Source organism: Armigeres subalbatus, chromosome 3 (genome assembly GCF_024139115.2).
Source record: "Armigeres subalbatus isolate Guangzhou_Male chromosome 3, GZ_Asu_2, whole genome shotgun sequence".
Taxonomy (NCBI): Eukaryota; Metazoa; Arthropoda; class Insecta; order Diptera; family Culicidae; genus Armigeres; species Armigeres subalbatus.
Genome location: NC_085141.1, coordinates 54,792,219 through 54,809,851, shown reverse-complemented (window position 1 = coordinate 54,809,851; position 17,633 = coordinate 54,792,219). Strand labels below are relative to the sequence as shown.

Sequence of the window (17,633 nt, the reverse complement as noted above, 5' to 3'; positions counted from 1 at the left end):
TAACAAACACTGAAGAAGTTTCCAAGTAGGAAACGAAATACATATCTGCTTGTTGATACATAAAAAGCTCAAAATAATTTTCTTATCATAAAAAGTGAATAGTGGAAGTAAATGGAAGAATAATAGTCTTTTAACCTTGTAGCATTTCCCCTAAGACGCTCTTAAATAATTAATCATTGCAATCCTGAAACTGCGGTCAACGAGATGTGCCAGAAGTTTCATGTGTCGGAAATGAGAGTTGTTTTCTAGCAGGCCGGAAAACATTGCCAGTGGTGTAAGATTTACAAGGCAGCGCCGGAGATCCCGAGAATGGCTCCGCTTCCACAAGCAAGGACGGTATCACATGTGCAACCATTCACCTATGTCGGCGTTGACTACTTCGGGCCGATGCTGGTTAAGCAGGGACGTAGCGAGGTAAAACGTTGGGTCGCGTTGTTCACCTGTTTGACCATCCGCGCAGTGCATCTTGAGGTGGTGCATAACCTGACTACAGAGTGCTGCAAGATGGCGTAAGGCGATTCGTCGCACGGAGGGGGACCCGAGGGAAATTTTCAGCTATCGGGGAACCAACTTCGTGGGTGCAAGCCGCGATCTGAAGGAAGAGCTGAAGAGAATCAACTGTAACCTCGCCAGTACGTTCACTAATACGGATACGCAGTGGCGTTTCAATCCTCCATCGACACCAACGCATGGTCCGGTCGGTCAAAAGCGCACTGGCATCAATTTCCATAGGGGGCAAGCCGGACGACGAAACCCTTCGCACGTTTTTAATCGAGGGTGAATCAATAGTTAACTCGAGACCACTTACCTATCTGCCAATCTAGTCCGAGGAGCAACAAGCACTTTCCCCTAATTGCTTCCTGATTCTTAGTACTAGCGGAGTAAATCAGCCGGCAAGGGGTCCAATCGTTGAATGTTCGGGTGCGCGCTGCAACTGGGACCTACGCAAACAACTGCTGGATAGGTTCTGGAGTCGCTGGGTCAAGGAATATCTCCCTACGATCACCAGGCGCACGAAATGGTTCAGAGATCACAAGCCCATTGAAGTTGAAGATTTGGTAGTAGTAGTCGAAGACCGTATCCGGAATGGGTGGCTGAGAGGACGTGTACTACGTGTGTTTCCGGGACGTGACGGGCGCGTACGGAATGCTAAAGTGGAGACAGCCAATGCAGGAATGCTGGTTCGGTCAATCGCCAAGCTGGCGGTTCTGAAGGTCGGTAGTACCGCTGAAGGTAACTGAAGGATTGTTACGAACGGCGAGAAACCAGCACCCCGTTGCGAAAGGGTCACTCCATCCACTCGCAGCAGAAAGCAGTGAATGTCATCGTATCTATGCGTCACGGCTGTCATACGGGAGCTTGTTATATTTACCTATAGAAATATTCACATACCACAAGTTAGTTAAAATGTGCTTACAACTTGAACATTGAATTAAAATCATATTCTAAAATTGCTTATAAATTAGTTAAAATTAAGTAAAAATTGTTGGACAGTGGACAAATTAACCTTAAGGACTAGAAATGTAAGTAACAACACAATCACAAACAAAAACTGGAATTAATTGGACTTAATTAAATTGCAGCTAAAAAGCTGACTCATGTGCAAAACATAAACGAGTTGTGCTATGAGAACGTCCGAAACATTTTCTCCACAGCTGTGCCAACAGAAGGCATCTTTAAAAGCTCTCGTTTAAGGGGTTAATCGTATAAATCCAATCATTGAGGTAAACGCTAGTAACGTTCAATAATTTTCAACACTGCGTAACGAAGTCGATTTGGAAATTTTGAAATGACACCCGGTATAGCAAGAGTAGTAAGTCATACGTCAAAATATTTAGAGGAACTGTTCATCCCAACAGGATTGATCGTGCATTAAGTGATAAGCACCGTGTTTTGTGGTGTAGTAATGGAAATTTCTTTCAGTTGAGTCAGTTTTCAAAAATGCAGATTGCATAAGCCGATTTCAACTCTAGCTTTAGCCAAGGACGTGGGGCCTTCCGTAATTCAAACTGCTGAATAAACGAACACTTCAATATCCTTTAGAGTGGATTCACAGTGCACCTAACTTTCCTTTATGAATAATCCGAATCGGCCGTAAATATCTCAAAATTAATGTAATTTTGTACAAAATGTGAAAACTTTGCTTTGTCTATTGGAAGTCATCGGAATTGGGTTATCATGCATGAATGTTTGATAAATCTCATCTTGATACCCAACCACCCCGCGCCAAGGGTCGCTATCGTGCTGGGCAAACCCTCCGGCTTATGATCTTCTCACGTATAACTGTACTTAGCCTCGTCCCTTCCCGCCGATTGCGATTTGCATACATACGTCAAGGCCAATGTGGAAATGTGACATTTTCCCTTCTCGCATATCACATAAAACATACAGGAAACCTTAAACGATAATAATCTCCATTATACTTCTGACATGCACCGTGCCACACATCCACTGACATACCAACGAACAGTAGGAGCAGCCTTTTATGTTCGACTCGATGCTGGGCTGGGATACGACGCCGCTAGGGTCGGCAGTTTAGCATCTGTTTGTGCCCTCAAAGAGCAGAGAAAACGGGCTTCCAACGCAGAAACCACGCGTTCTTCTGAGACTGGCTTAATTCCCACCCACCTAGTAACACCACCGCCCGACCGCACTACCGGTTCGGAAAGAGCGACCAAAGCCATCCCTTAGTACTATGGGAAACTTTCGTGAAGCCAGGTGGCTAAAGATATCTTCACGTTTATTCAATAGCTGATGTATAAATTATGAATTTAACATTTTCAGTCCATAAATGTAGTAAGATAGTAGGTTTTGTGTCACCAAACTGTTGATGGGCTTACTGTTCATATTACGGAGTACAATAATGATTTCCAACCTATCAGGACCCCATTGTGCAGCGCAAGTGGCAGGCGTTTAACGAATACATTCTATACGTTAGTACGATGTAGGATATTTTATACCGAGCATGAGTCATGCACAATTAACCTTACGTTCAACTGTTACTCTTCCCGGGTGCTCCAGTACTCTGCATATACACACAAACACGGCAGAAAAGATATGAATTTTTCACATTTATCCGCACGAATGATATACCCACATATGAGCAGGGAGAAAGGAGACGAGCCGGAAATTCACATACGCTCTGGGAAAAGGAATAATCCGTCCAACGAGGACATAACTTCTAGGATGTGTCGCAGAATTTCAGAGCGGCACGCGCTTCCGAGCGAACACGTGAGGCTGTGCATTTTGATGAACGGTTCGTCCTAAGGGAATATGTTTACGAGGTTTACTCTGGTAGAGTTGAGCGATGGAATGAAATAAGGAATATGCATTTGAACATAAAAAAGTGTTTAAAAAAGATAATTCAATCTAAATTAAAACTCTTGCAGGCATCTTCAAAACAAATATGATATTGAACGGCTATATGTCCACAGATGACTTCAAGCTCGGTGTTTATGAATAAATTGGTTCATAAAGAGAGGTGGAAGGGATACAATTTAATTAAAATCAGTTGGAAAAAAATCAGAGTGTATTCCAATCCAAGCTGCATTATCCAAAGTTATAATGCGTTGGGCTCTTTGATTTCTCATGACAGTTGATTTCAGTGAGTACGTAATAGTTGCAGAATTATGAGTAGGTAAAATTATTACTCTATAATATCTGGTGAAGCTGTATCAAAGTTCGTCAAACATTCACTCAGAAAAGTAAAATGCACATTGGAAGGAGAGGACAATTTGCACAATCACGAAAAATCGTGGACTTGTGCTAATGTGCATGTTCCAGGTGAATTGTTTTATATTGCGACTGGATGTCGCTAGGGAACACACGACAGTAGTGTAGACATACATATTACTACTGGTGCCATCCCAAATATGCAAATAATTTAGATAATGTTGTTAATGTTTTTAAAACACCTGATTGTTGGCAATTACAAATATTTAATTAACGTTTTGTCCTATTGGTCTCCGGAAAGTCAAAGGGGCGGGGGATAATAAAAAATAAATATTAAAATGCTGCGGGGGCAGCAGGGACTATGTCCAAGGGCTTGACGATCCCTCCCCAGGCCATCTGCGAGTTGTGGCGCCTGCCTAGGATGTGGTGGGGTTTGACAGTGGGCCCTGTTAAACCTCTATAAAAAGCTGCATGTATCTGCAAGTAGGCTCCGCCAAAGCGACCGTGTGCCGCTCAAAGCGCACACGCCCAAGTCCTGGTGTTAGGTGGGACGCTAAACAGCCCTGACACGACGGCCCTCCGACGAGACAGGAGGTTTGCGCAGGCCTAATAAGCCGCCTTTAAAAACAACTATTACGAACGACATAGAAGATAATACGACTCGATACAATCGGCAACGACGAGGCGACGAATAAAGGATCACGATTGGAAGCTTGGAACATGGAACTGCAAGTCGCTAGGCTTCGCAGGTTGCGACTGGATAATCTACGATGAATTACATCCCCGCAACTTGGATGTCGTAGCGCTGCGGGAAATCTGCTGGACAGGACAGAAAGTGTGGAAAATCGGGCATCGAGCGGCTACCTTCTACAAAAGCTGTGGCACCACCAACGAGCTGGGAACCGGCTTCATAGTGCTGGGAAAGATGCGCCAACGCGTTATTGGGTGGCAGCCAATCAACGCAAGGATGTGCAAGCTGAGGATAAAAGGCCGTTTCTTCAACTATAGCATCATCAACGTGCACTGCCCACACGAAGGGAGATCCGACGACGAGAAAGAAGCGTTCTATGCGCAGCTGGAGCAGACATACGATGGATGCCCACTGCGGGACGTCAAAATCGTCATCGGTGACATGAACGCTCAGGTAGGAAGGGAGGAAATGTATAGACCGGTCATCGGACCGGATAGTCTGCATACCGTATCGAACGACAACGGCCAACGATGCATAAACTTTGCAGCCTCCCGCGGAATGGTAGTCCGAAGCACTTTCTTCCTCCGCAAGGCCACATGGAAATCACCTAATCAAGACACGAAAAATCAAATCGACTACGTTCTTATCGACGGTAAATTCTTCTCCGACATCACGAACGTACGCACTTACCGCAGTGCGAATATGGAATCCGACCACTACCTCGTCGCAGTATGTCTGCGCTCAAAACTCTCGACGGTGATCAACACGCGTCGGAGTCGTCCGCCGCGGCTTAACATTGGGCGGCTACAAGACGGTAGACTAGCCCAAGACTACGCGCAGCAGCTGGAAGTGGCACTCCCAACGGAAGAGCAGCTAGGCGCAGCATCTCTTGAAGATGGCTGGAGAGATATTTGATCCGCCATTGGAAGCACCGCAACCGCTGCACTAGGCACGGTGGCCCCGGATCAGAGAAACGAATGGTATGACGGCGAATGTGAGCAGTTAGTTGAGGAGAAGAATGCAGCATGGGCGAGATTGCTGCAACACCGCACGAGGGCGAACGAGGCACGATACAAACGGGCGCGGAACAGACAAAACTCGATTTTCCGGAGGAAAAAGCGCCAGCAGGAAGATCGAGATCGTGAAGAGACGGAGGAACTGTACCGCGCTAATAACGCACGAAAGTTCTATGAGAAGTTGAACCGTTCACGTAAGGGCCACGTGCCACAGCCCGATATGTGTAAGGACATAAACGAGAACCTTCTTACGAACGAGCGTGAGGTGATCCAAAGGTGGCGGCAGCACTACGAAGAGCACCTGAATGGCGATATGGCAGACAACGGTGGCGGTATGGTAATGAACCTAGGAGCACGCGCGCACTACATGCGACTTCCGGCTCCGATTCTCCAGGAAATCCAGGAGGAGATCGGCCGGCTGAAAAACAACAAAGCCCCTGGAGTTGACCAACTACGAGGAGAGCTGTTTAAACACGGTGGTGAGGCACTGGCTAGAGCGCTGCACTGGGTGATTACCAAGGTTTGGGAGGATGAGGTTCTGCCGCAGGAGTGGATGGAAGGTGTCGTATGTCCCATCTACAAAAAGGGCGATAAGCTGGATTGTAGCAACTACCGCGCAATCACATTGCTGAACGCCGCCTACAAGGTACTCTCCCAAATTTTATGCTGCCGACTAACACCAATTGCAAGAGAGTTCGTGGGGCAGTACCAGGCGGGATTTATTGGTGAACGCTCTACCACAGACCAGGTGTTCGCCATACGTCAGGTATTGCAGTAATGCCGCGAATACAACGTGCCCACACATCATCTATTTATCGACTTCAAAGCCGCATATGATACAATCGATCGGGACCAGCTATGGCAGCTAATGCACGAAAACGGATTTCCGGATAAACTGATACGGTTGATCAAGACGACGATGGATCGGGTGATGTGCGTAGTTCGAGTTTCAGGGGCATTCTCGAGTCCCTTCGAAACCCGTAGAGGGTTACGGCAAGGTGATGGTCTTTCGTGTCTGCTATTCAACATCGCTTTGGAGGGAGTAATACGAAGGGCAGGAATTGACACTAGTGGTACGATTTTCACGAAGTCCGTCCTGTTATTTGGTTTCGCCGACGACATTGGTATCATGGCATATAACTTTAAGAGAATGGATGAAGCCTAAATTAGACTGAAAAGCGAAGCTAAACGGATTGGACTACTCATCAACACGTCGTAGACGAAGTACATGGTAGGAAGAGGCTCAAGAGAGGTCAATGTGAGCCACCCACCACGAGTTTCTATCGGTGGTGACGAAATCGAGGTGGTTGAAGAATTCGTGTACTTGGGCTCACTGGTGACCGCCGATAACGATACCAGCAGAGAAATTCGGAGACGCATAGTGGCTGGAAATCGTACGTACTTTGGACTCCGCAAGACGCTCCGATCGAATAGAGTTCGCCGCCGTACCAAACTGACTATCTACAAAACGCTTATAAGACCGGTAGTTCTCTACGGACACGAGACCTGGACGATGCTCGTGGAGGACCAACGCGCACTGGGAGTTTTCGAAAGGAAAGTGTTGCGTACCATCTATGGTGGGGTGCAGATGGCGGACGGTACGTGGAGGAGGCGAATGAACCACGAGTTGCATCAGCTGTTGGGAGAACCATCCATCGTTCACACCGCGAAAATCGGAAGACTGCGGTGGGCCGGGCACGTAGCCAGAATGTCGGACAGTAATCCGGTGAAAATGGTTCTCGACAACGATCCGACGGGAACAAGAAGGCGAGGTGCACAGCGGGCAAGGTGGATCGATCAGGTGGAAGATGACTTGCGGACCCTCCGCAGACTGCGTGGTTGGCGAAGTGCAGCCATGAACCGAGCTGAATGGAGAAGTCTTTTATGTGCAGCACAGGCCACTCCGGCCTTAGTCTGATGATAAATAAATAAAATGTTCAACGTTCATCATCGCCTCGCAAAAATCAGTTTAAAAAAACACTGCGTCCTATGCTAGAGGATTTTTTGTTGTTGCTTTTTTGTGAGAGGAGAAGGGGAATGTGGGGTTTGAGTAAGTTACCATCAGCGTGTGATTATATATTACCACCTCAGCGTGTCAATCGGCAAGCAGCAAGCCATGACTCGTCCGCACTTCTTGTCAGATCTCCGTGGCGTGCACTGCACACGCACCGACGGAGAACTGCCGTCATCGCATTTCGCTCCAGCCATTTGGAGCCTCACACTTATCACTGGATATTTGTCCAAAGAATTCATAAGCAATGTTCTTGTTGGAGGATGATCGTTTTTCATTTGGTTTGACTTGTCTGTTGACTTGTCTTATAACTTATATTTGACCAATGTTGTTCATCCATTCGGTGAAGGTCCAAATTGCCATGCCTCCCTCAACAAATAATCAGAATAGAGTTTTGTCGCAGTTTCGCAGATAATCATATGTTATCTGTGCTCTCGCAGTTTTCGTTCTAACGGTTTATTGTTATCTATAATGCGCATCAACCACAGTATCAATGATCGGAACATATTTAAATTAATTGGATGTTAAAATTTCAATTTGCACCAACTGGAGTGAATAATCTGTTAGTAAATTTTAAAGTGAAGCCTTCATAGATAAAACTTTCAATAATCTCCCTCATGGCTACTCTGGAAATAATTTATTATTATTGACAGCAGTGCGCAGTAATAAATGTAATCAATTGCATGTGGTTCAATACGTTGTTGTAGAGAATGGCACAAAACAGCCGCCTACATTTGTCTCATTCATCTGAGCGAATTATTCCATTAGACTGCACTAGGCATCGGCGCATTAGGGTGACAAAGCATTTCTATTGGAACATTATCTTTATAAAGTTGTACACACTTACTTTTTATTTCTGCAGCTTGGAAAAAATCCGCACAGCTGTGCGCAAGCAAAATAAAAACTGATATTCCCGCAAAAGTGATCCCGGTTAGAAAAATTAAGATTTAATAAAAATATGCAAACCTAGGTTTTATCAACATCACAAAGTGATTTGTTTTATAAGATCAATGAATTCATTCGGCGCACTGCTGAAAAGTTACGAATGGACATTAGAGTGATTCAAATTTTGACTTTTTTGCTCCCTTATGCTTAAACGATGGCATTTGCCATTTTAATAATCGTCCTACATTTTTAGCTAATTTGGATGTAATTTGACTGAGCACAAGCTGTTTGAAGCTTGTATGAAAATTACTATGAAAACAATAACTTTTGTGAAAAACCGTTCCCCATCATTGCCCATTAAGCTCTAAAAATTTATGAATACGTTAGCAACATAGGAAATTTAACCAGGGAAAATATCGTCGTTGGTGCTAAACGATTTGATGCCGGCAACAAAAGTTATCATGGAAATACTGAATTGTGGGAAATTCAATTTAACATGTAAAAGAATAATATCAATGTCAATAATGAAATGCTGTTTTCTTTATAATTTTGCTCACAAAAGTCAGATTGCTTCGCAACAACAAATGACTTTCAGCATAGGATCTATTCTATGATGATGATGATGCATTTAATATAATCAAATATATTCTGGGCTGCTTCATGAAACGATCCTTTACATAAGTGGCAATTCTCATAGTAATTTTCATATAACCTTCAAACGGGACGTGCACAACCAAATTACATCCAAATCAGCTAAAAATTTGGGAGGACTATTAAAATAGCGAAAACAATCGTTTGAGCATAGGGGAGCGAAAAAGTCAAAATTTGAATCACTCTAATGGACATACCGCCACACCCTAATTTGCATCCGGTGGCAATGTTCGACGACCTTGGATTCAGGTTCCGGCAGGCGGCATATAAATCCCCATAATCCGCAGTGCAATGAAAGCAAATGGTCAGTTCGTATTACCGACGACGAATCTCGAATGACAAATGGGTTCAACAAATTGCTGAACGGTACTGAGTCGGTGTATTTAGCCGTTGCAGGAGAAATTTACTACCCTCTGTGTGGCATTCTGAAGTTAAGGTTGTTACTGCACCGGACAAACTGGAGAACAACTTAATTATATGAATTAGTGTCCACCGAATGCATGCCACATGCGCGCTACAAGTTTGAACCTGTTATTTACAGCTCGTTAGTCGCTGCCATATGTTTCTATCGACAGCATTCTGCATGCCTGGATTTTATGCAACCATAATTTATTCTAAATTAATGAATCGTATAATACTGTCATTCAAACGTGTCTTCTAAACAAATATTAGTTCCACCTTTCCCGGAAAGAAAAGTTGTCTGTGCTCCACAGCTCATTATCGCTTCCATTAGCAGATTAGTTATGCTCCATTATAGGTTCTAAGATCCGAACAAATTGATAACAACACTTGGCGTAATAAACTAGGTTACGGCTTCAAGTCCTATCGCCACCGAGCCATCTCTCTTCCGAATGACTGTCATAAGAGCATACTTGATACGTTTTACTATCGCCGGGGAAACCCAAGAAGGTGTATGAAATGCCATCCTTGTGTAGGAAGGTATTTGCCTTCCTCGGTCTGCAAGTGCCATCTGCCGGTGAGATAGGTATTTATGATTAACAAAGCGTTTGTGAAATCTAATCCAGTAAAATGTGTTTCCAGTTGGCAGCCTGTGCTCTGCATCCCTGCTGCTCACATTTCCCGACGAATCGTTCGATTCGTACCGCTTCCTACTGAACTTCCAGCGTTGGTGTCTGCACATTTACCTGAGCAAAGGGAAATATCGGATGGTTATTTCATTGGAGTATTTATTTCTGAATACCACTATGCCAAGTACCATTGCATGTTGACTACGAAAAGGGCTAATTTAGCATCAAGCAGTTCGCTTTCGAAGTGCTATCGACTAAGCCAGCTTTTACTGTTAGTGTCATACCGGTAGGTCATATATTGATATGATGTTCACTGAATCAAGAATATGAGTTAACGCTGGAATGAATTTCGATGTTTCAGCTTATATAAACTCAAATGTCGTATCACTGAAACGAGCAGACTTTGTTCTTGACTTAAAACAACTAGAATTTTATGACTTTTATTTCGCATTTAAATTTTGTTTGAAAAGTTTCCAATCATACGATGTACTCTCAAAACTGATGACAAGTTTAGATTAAACCGGTAACATCACAAACAGGATTCACCGATTTTGAAAGTACTTGATTTGGATATGATTAAAGATTTTGTGGTAGCGGATCCTCTTCATTTGAACAATGTTCTTCTTCTTTTTATTGTCCCATCCAGGTGTGCGATTAATGAATCGCCGATACAAATTTATTGCGCCCTGAAAACTTTTCAATTGTCTTGGGTTTTGCATTTGCTGGCTCCGGGAATTACATAATAGCAACTAGGGGAACGGTTCGCCACTTCATCTCATAGCTCCTATTTCCATCCCATCAAAAATAAAGCAATGGAAAGGAATTTGGTTTGTTTATTATTTTTGTGATTTTTTTCAACAGTGAGCACGCATGTTGACAAAAAGAAGCGACGAATTTGGTGCCGTATTTATTTGCTTAGCGATGAGATGGATATATGTACAGTGAGATTAAGATCGGAACAGTTCCCCTACTTGCTCGGTATTAGTTTGATCCTCTAGGGCCTGTATGGGTTGCTATTTTCTTTGAATTGAGCCCAGCTGACATGGTAGATCAATAGGTCTTAGCTCCAGAATGATTTGGAGAACTATGTATTTTAAACAGCATAAACTTAGCCGTACAGACTCCTGCTAAACGTTGGTTTTCGTGAGGGGAAATAAATAAATGAACCGACTCCGTTGGGTGGATGATTAGAAGAGGCCTTCTGGCCTTGTTTATTGCGATTAGGTAAACTGACAGCAGTGTTGCGCGCAGCGCTCACTGCTGTCGTGCACTCATAAATAAATCTATTCAGATAATGTTTCATCAGATACATTAGTTCTTCCCCTTTTAGAGATAACAATATTCCGAATGAACAGAAATTCATTACATTAAAAATATTCATAATCTTTATCTATGTTAGTTCTTCTGGCTCGTTTGGAGCGCCTCGGTAGGCCAAATAGCTCTACCGTATCTAACGGATTTTTTCTCTTCCTATTTCTATTTTCACTCAACACATTACTTTCAGACTGCGTCGAACTTCTCCGATCTGGTAACTGCCAGACATCGTTCTCGATCATGGGTACGGGTGCCATCGCGGGTTCAACGGTAGTCGGAAGCGGCCGACCAGAACCAGGAGTGTCGTCGTCAGTCGGTAGCGGCCAACCATCCTCGACAACACGCATCGCTCGCCTTGGCACGCCCGATGTGCCACGTCCATCCTTAGCGACTCTGATTTGAGTGGGATGGGCGGTGGTTGTCGCCTCGTTTCCAACCATGATCTGTAATAAGTTTTTAGAAAAACGTCTTAGAAACGATGCTTTTATCCACTTTTCACGTACATGTGGTATGTTATGCTTGTAATGCTTTTTAGGGTTAACCAAATCGATTACCATCTTAGGTGTATTTACAAAGACTTTTCAGAAGGAAAGTTTCCCTTCATCGTCATGTTACTTCTATAGTTAAATAAAAACAGATTTATCTGATCTTCCAAATTCAACTCTAGCATTTCTGATTCCAATAAGAACTTCTTTAGAACATCTTTCACAGTTCTCAGCCTCTCCGCCTGACCATTACTAGCCGGATTGCATGGAGGACTGTTTAGTACCTTTATCTCTTGTCTCTCAAGAAATCCTTTGAAAGAATGCGAGCTGACAGGAGGACCGTTGTCAGACACTAGAACGTATGACAATCCAAAGCTATTAAATTCAAACATTGCCCAATTTATTAGCAGGTTGAGAATTTTCTTAAACCGCTTTACCTCCACCCTTTTAGAGACACTGTCCACTACCAAGATGTTTTTAGTAGCCACCCGCTTCAAAAACTTTAAAACAATATGCTGCTTTGGATTTATTGCCTCACTTACAACGACGCCAAAAGCAGTAAGAAAATTCGTGTCTATTTCCAGCAAATTATTCACTTGATTTATTGATCTTTTTAACCTATAGACACCAACATGGTTGCCATACACAAGTTCTAAAAAATTTTGAATTGTATTGCATAGATCATTATTTGCTTTGTCATGGAACAAAGAAAACTCGTCAAAAAATGTAATAAGTGATTGATTTGCCAAATTTGTTTTATATTTATCAGTTTGACCTAGCCTATCAGAATGGACATTTTCTTGCGGAAACGTATCATTATTTGCTTCTCTGGCAATGACCAAAGATTTAGCAGAAGAGCTATTTACTTCAATTATCACAAATTTATCACATTCTGTAGAAACTGACATATTGGACTGGAACCGCGATATCAAATCCGCAAAAATCACACTTAATGACATTCTAAACTGGGTGCCAGAATCAATCAACAAATATTTGAAATAATTCACCCTTACAAAACAGGGAACGTCTAAATCCTTATTGAAAATAAGAAAATTGTTTTCTAAAGCCAAATCTGCTTCACAATTATTCACAGGCACACTCAAATTATTGACAATTACATCAGCAAACTTCAGCTTGATATTTGCAATTCGTGCATCATTTGATTTGTCCAATAAATTGTTCACTGGCATAGAATTACCAAAAAAATTTCTCCAGTTGGGAAAAAATTCATCCAACCATGTTCTTCCTAGCAATGGAATGAACTGGTAATCGCAATCAAGTATCAACATGTTTAATCGAGCCTTTTTGCCATTTAATTCAACCAATACCTCCACTTCGCCAGCAATCTTTAACCTGGCACCATTAACCACTATCAAATGCTTCAAACTTTTTGATAAAGGCAGGTTGAACTTAGAATTGAACATATTTTTGCCCATAACTGTTACCGAAGAGCCACTATCAATCTCCATCTGTATAGTAAGGTGTTCAATAAATACATTCAATAAACATGGATTACTTATTTTGTTTATAGAGGAAACATGCATACATTCTAAGTCACCTGAATCATTACCATCCGAGTCACAATCCATGGACCTCAATCGTGTTAATCGCTCAGCCAAGCTACCCGTACTGGATGCAGCTGCAAGGGTGTCGATGTGCTGCACAGTCCCTCTCTTTTCCTGCTTCAGCTTGTAGCACTTCCTCTGCACGTGACCTCTGCGCCCACAGTAGTCGCAAATACGCTGATCTACCCGTTGTTGATCATTCGCTCTGTTTCGCTGATGAGACGGACCAGCTGACTGATCCCGGCGCTGTGCAGTATGCGATGGGAAGCGAGGCCGCGGCGAATAATGATGGCGTTCCTCAGCAGGGCGAATTTCTGGTCGCACACCAAGTCGACTCTTCACCGGACGACGGAAACCTTCGGCTAACTCCTTCATCCGCCGCACTAACGCGCCTCTTCCTCCAGTTAGAGGGTGACGATCATTCATGGAAGCTACCAATCCGATGTCATCATTGTTCGATAGAGCCCTGGTGTGAGTTGCCGCCATTTCCCACGTAGCGATAATTTTTTCCGCTTGCTCAAGCGTGAATTTAGAACTATCCTCCGTGAGGAGGCGATGTTTAAGATTGTTGTCCGACAGACCAACCAGAATCCGGTCAAGAATGAGCCGATTCTTCTGATCGCCGAACTCGCAATTCTCCGCTTGCAGCTTGAGCGTGAAAATAAAATCGCTCGCGGTTTCACCAGGCTGTTGTACTTTGGTACTAAAATTGTACCGCTGAATGAGGACCGAATCAGTCCTATCGAGTCTCTCCTTAAGCTTCTGGACTAGAGTCTCGTACTCCACCTCGTCCATTAAAGCTTCCGTGGGGTACAACTTCTCTGCGACACCGAACAAATAATCGCCCCCGAGAATGAACATTTGGTCCTTTTTGTCCGCATCCTTGACCTTGTTCACCCGGAAATGGACCGCTAGACGCTTGATCCAAGTGGCAAAAGTTTGGCCCTTACGGTAAGGCTCAATGTTTGGGGCTACAACAAACGACATGTCTGCCAAAATCTAAGCAAAAAAACAATACACAATGTTTGAAACCAATACACAACACAAATTGCAAATAAAACAATAAATCGGTTCAATAATTTAGATACATTCACTGACAATTAATCAAAATAATAATTACTTTCAATGCTTTCACTGACAAACAATCAGAATTATTATTATATTGTTTACTTATTGTGTTCTATTCCTTTTGTATAATTAACTAAAGCCAAAAAGCATTATTGTTCACTCACTGTTCTCCAAAATGAATAAAAATGCGCCTCACTTTTCTTTTGTAATTATTGCGCAACTTTTCATAAAACAAAAGGTAACACAATTAAATAATTAAACAATCTATTTAACAATTAGCATGCAACACTCTGTGCCATTTTTTTTTTTTCAATTTATCAATTAATTACGCACTCAATATTTGGCAATAGCGAAAAGTAGAAATTAAACGCCAATGAGGACCAAAATTGTGCTACTCACCCGATGAATTGGTCAATCTCACCACGAAACAACCGAATTTCCAATGAAACCGAAGAGCGGATCCGTTAATTTATTGTTTGCCGCACAAATCTCCCACTATGCAGATCGTAAAAAAATATCTGTTGAATATAAAAGAAACAATCTTAATAACTTGTTATATAGATTTTTAGCACTTTACACCATTCCCTAAAAGGAAAAAACGTATTATTAGGCTTCAATATTTTTTTCTATTGCGGGAAAAAAACCACGCCGAAAAAGCAAATGGCGGTTCGGCTGACAAAGCTCAAAGCAAAGTTGCTTCCGCCACCTCCAAAACGACGCCAACTATCACTTCATGTGCACCTTTTTTTCACTTTATCTTCCGGCCAACTGGGGCGAATTGTGTCTCCGACTGTGGTTCGAAAAACAAAACCGAAAAAAAAATAGCTGCCGCACCGAAACCGAATTTATCCTCGTCGCCACTATTTAAACAGCATAAACTTAGCCGTACAGACTCCTGCTAAACGTTGGTTTTCGTGAGGGGAAATAAAAACGAACCGACTCCGTTGGGTGGATGATTAGAAGAGGCCTTCTGGCCTTGTTTATTGCGATTAGGTAAACTGACAGCAGTGTTGCGCGCAGCGCTCACTGCTGTCGTGCACTCATAAATAAATCTATTCAGATAATGTTTCATCAGATACATTACTATGAACTTCAAGATTGGATATATTTGGATCGTAAATCATGCGCATGGCCTCAAACGGTCTGGATACCATGGACTGCTATTGGCTTTGTATTGAGCCCGGTTGACTTGGCAGGGCCTGCATTGGTGGTTATTATTATTTATTTATGATTATTATATATTTTTTAGTTTACATCTAAACAGATAACACTGCATCAACAATTTGACACCACAATACACGGTTCAAGGCCGCATCTCTTAATCCTTGCATGCGCCCCACGCTCACCAAGTCGTTTTGCACCTGGTCTGCCCACCTCGCTAGCTGTGCTCCACGCCGTCTCGTACCTGCCGGATCGGAAGCGAACACCTTCTTTGCAGGGTTGCTGTCCGGCATTCTTGCAACATGCCCTGCCCATCGCACCCTTCCGGCTTTAGCTGCCTTCTGGATACTGGGTTCGCCTTAGAGCTGGGTGAGCTCGTGGTTCATTCTTCGCCGCCACCCACCGTCTTCTTGCACACCGCCAAAGATGGTCCTAAGCACCAGTCTCTCGAATACTCCGAGTACCTGCAAGTCCCCCTCGAGCATGGTTCAAGTTTCATGTCCGCATAGGACTTCCGGTCTTATCAGCATTTTGTGCATGACACATTTGGTGCGGTGGTGAATCTTTTTTGACCACAGTTTCTTCTGGAGCCCGTAGTAGGCTCAACTTCCACAGATGATGCGCCTTCGTATTTCACGACTAACATTGTTATCAGCCGTAAGCAAGGAGGCAAGGTAGACGAATTCCTCGACCACCTCGAAGGTATCCCCGTCTATCGTAACACTGCTTCCCAGGCGGGCCCTGTTGCGCTCGATTCCGCCCACAAGCATGTACTTTGTCTTCGATGCATTCACCACCAGTCCAACTTCTGTTGCTCCACGTTTAAGGCGGTTGTACAGCTCTGCCACTTTTGCAAATGTTCGGCCGACAATGTCCATGATATTCGCGAAACAAATAAATTGACTGGATCTGTTGAAAATCGAACCCCGGCTGTTACACCCGGCTCTCCGCATGACACCTTCTAGCGCAATGTTAAACAACAGGCACGAAAGTCCATCACCTTGTCTTAGTTCCCGGTGCGATTCGAACGAACTGGAGTGTTCGCCCGAAATCTTCACACAGTTTTGCACACCATCCACCGTTGCTTTGATAGGTCTGGTAAGATTCCCAGGAAAGCTGTTCTCGTCCATATTTTTCCATAGCTCTACGCGGTCTATGTCATGGGTTGTTATTGGTTTGATATTGAGAGAACAGTGTAGTGTTCATTGTATCATTGAATTTCGGGCGGCAGGGCCGTTTGGCCGAATACCGTTTGGCCGAAAGCTACTAGGCCGAAAGTTGTTTAGCCGAATATACCATTTGATCGAATAAGACATTTGGTCGAATAGGTCATTTGGGCGAATAGGACAGCTGACCGAATAGTTCATTTGAAAAGTGAGAAATAAGGAGTGAGAAGAGGGACGTCTCAAATCGCATTTCTCATTTCTCACTTCTCACTGTAAAAAGTGAGAAGCTTGAAGTGAGTAGTGAGACGTCTCACTTCTCACTGCAAAAAGTGAGAAGCGCAAAGTGAGTAGTGAGACGTCTTACTACTCACTTCGCGCTTCTCACTGTTTACGGTGATAAGTGATAAATGAAGAGTGAGAAGAAAGACGTCTCAAATCGCATTTCTCATTTCTCACTTTTCACTGTAAAAAGTGAGAAGCTTTAAGTGAGTAGTGAGACGTCTCACTGCCCACTTCGCACTACTCACTTTTTAAAGTAAGAAGTGAGAAATAAGGAGTGAGAAGTGAGACATCTCACTTCTTACTCTTCATTTCTCTCTATAAAAAGTGAGAAGCGCAATTGGTTCTCATTTTTTACAGTGAGAAGTGAGAGATGGGGAGTGATAAGTGAAACGTCTCACTACTCATTTCTTATTTCTCACTGCTCACTGTAAAAAGTGAGAAGCGCGAAGTGAGTAATGAGACGTCTCACTACTTTCGGCCAAACGACCCTGTTAGGATTAGAAACTATTCCAACCAATAATTTGAATTTTAATTATACTACAGAATCCAGATTATACTTGGCAGATGAAACGCAGTATTGTGTTGCTTTACATTATCTATTTTTTTTTTGCCGATTTACTGCTTCCTTGTTCTCTCTA

The 17,633-nt window shown here is 43.2% G+C and overlaps 1 protein-coding gene across 2 annotated transcripts; it reads right to left on the bottom strand.

Moving 5' to 3' along the window:
- Nucleotides 1–11,232: 11,232 nt before the first annotated feature.
- Nucleotides 11,233–15,240, bottom strand: LOC134219941 (uncharacterized). Of its 2 annotated transcripts, none has more exons than XM_062698845.1 (4): nucleotides 15,128–15,240; nucleotides 14,786–14,904; nucleotides 13,312–14,317; nucleotides 11,233–11,711 (listed from the first exon to the last, which is right to left on the bottom strand). In XM_062698845.1, exons 3-4 carry the CDS (start codon nucleotides 14,303–14,305, stop codon nucleotides 11,653–11,655), a joined length of 1,053 nt encoding a protein of 350 aa, XP_062554829.1. In that variant the 5' UTR covers nucleotides 14,306–14,317; nucleotides 14,786–14,904; nucleotides 15,128–15,240; the 3' UTR covers nucleotides 11,233–11,652. The 2 variants fall into 2 exon arrangements, with proteins under 2 accessions (XP_062554829.1, XP_062554830.1); XM_062698846.1 differs by having other exon boundaries at nucleotides 13,324–14,317.
- Between the last annotated feature and the right edge of the window lie 2,393 nt (nucleotides 15,241–17,633).

Coding starts and splice junctions, on each gene's coding strand:
- LOC134219941 (XM_062698845.1), bottom strand. CDS start 14,305: ATGTCGTTTGTTGTAGCCCCAAACATTGAGCCTTACCGTAAGGGCCAA. Junction 11,712..13,311: donor CTCGGATGGTAATGATTCAG/GTGACTTAGAAT, acceptor AACTTATTACAG/ATCATGGTTGGAAACGAGGC.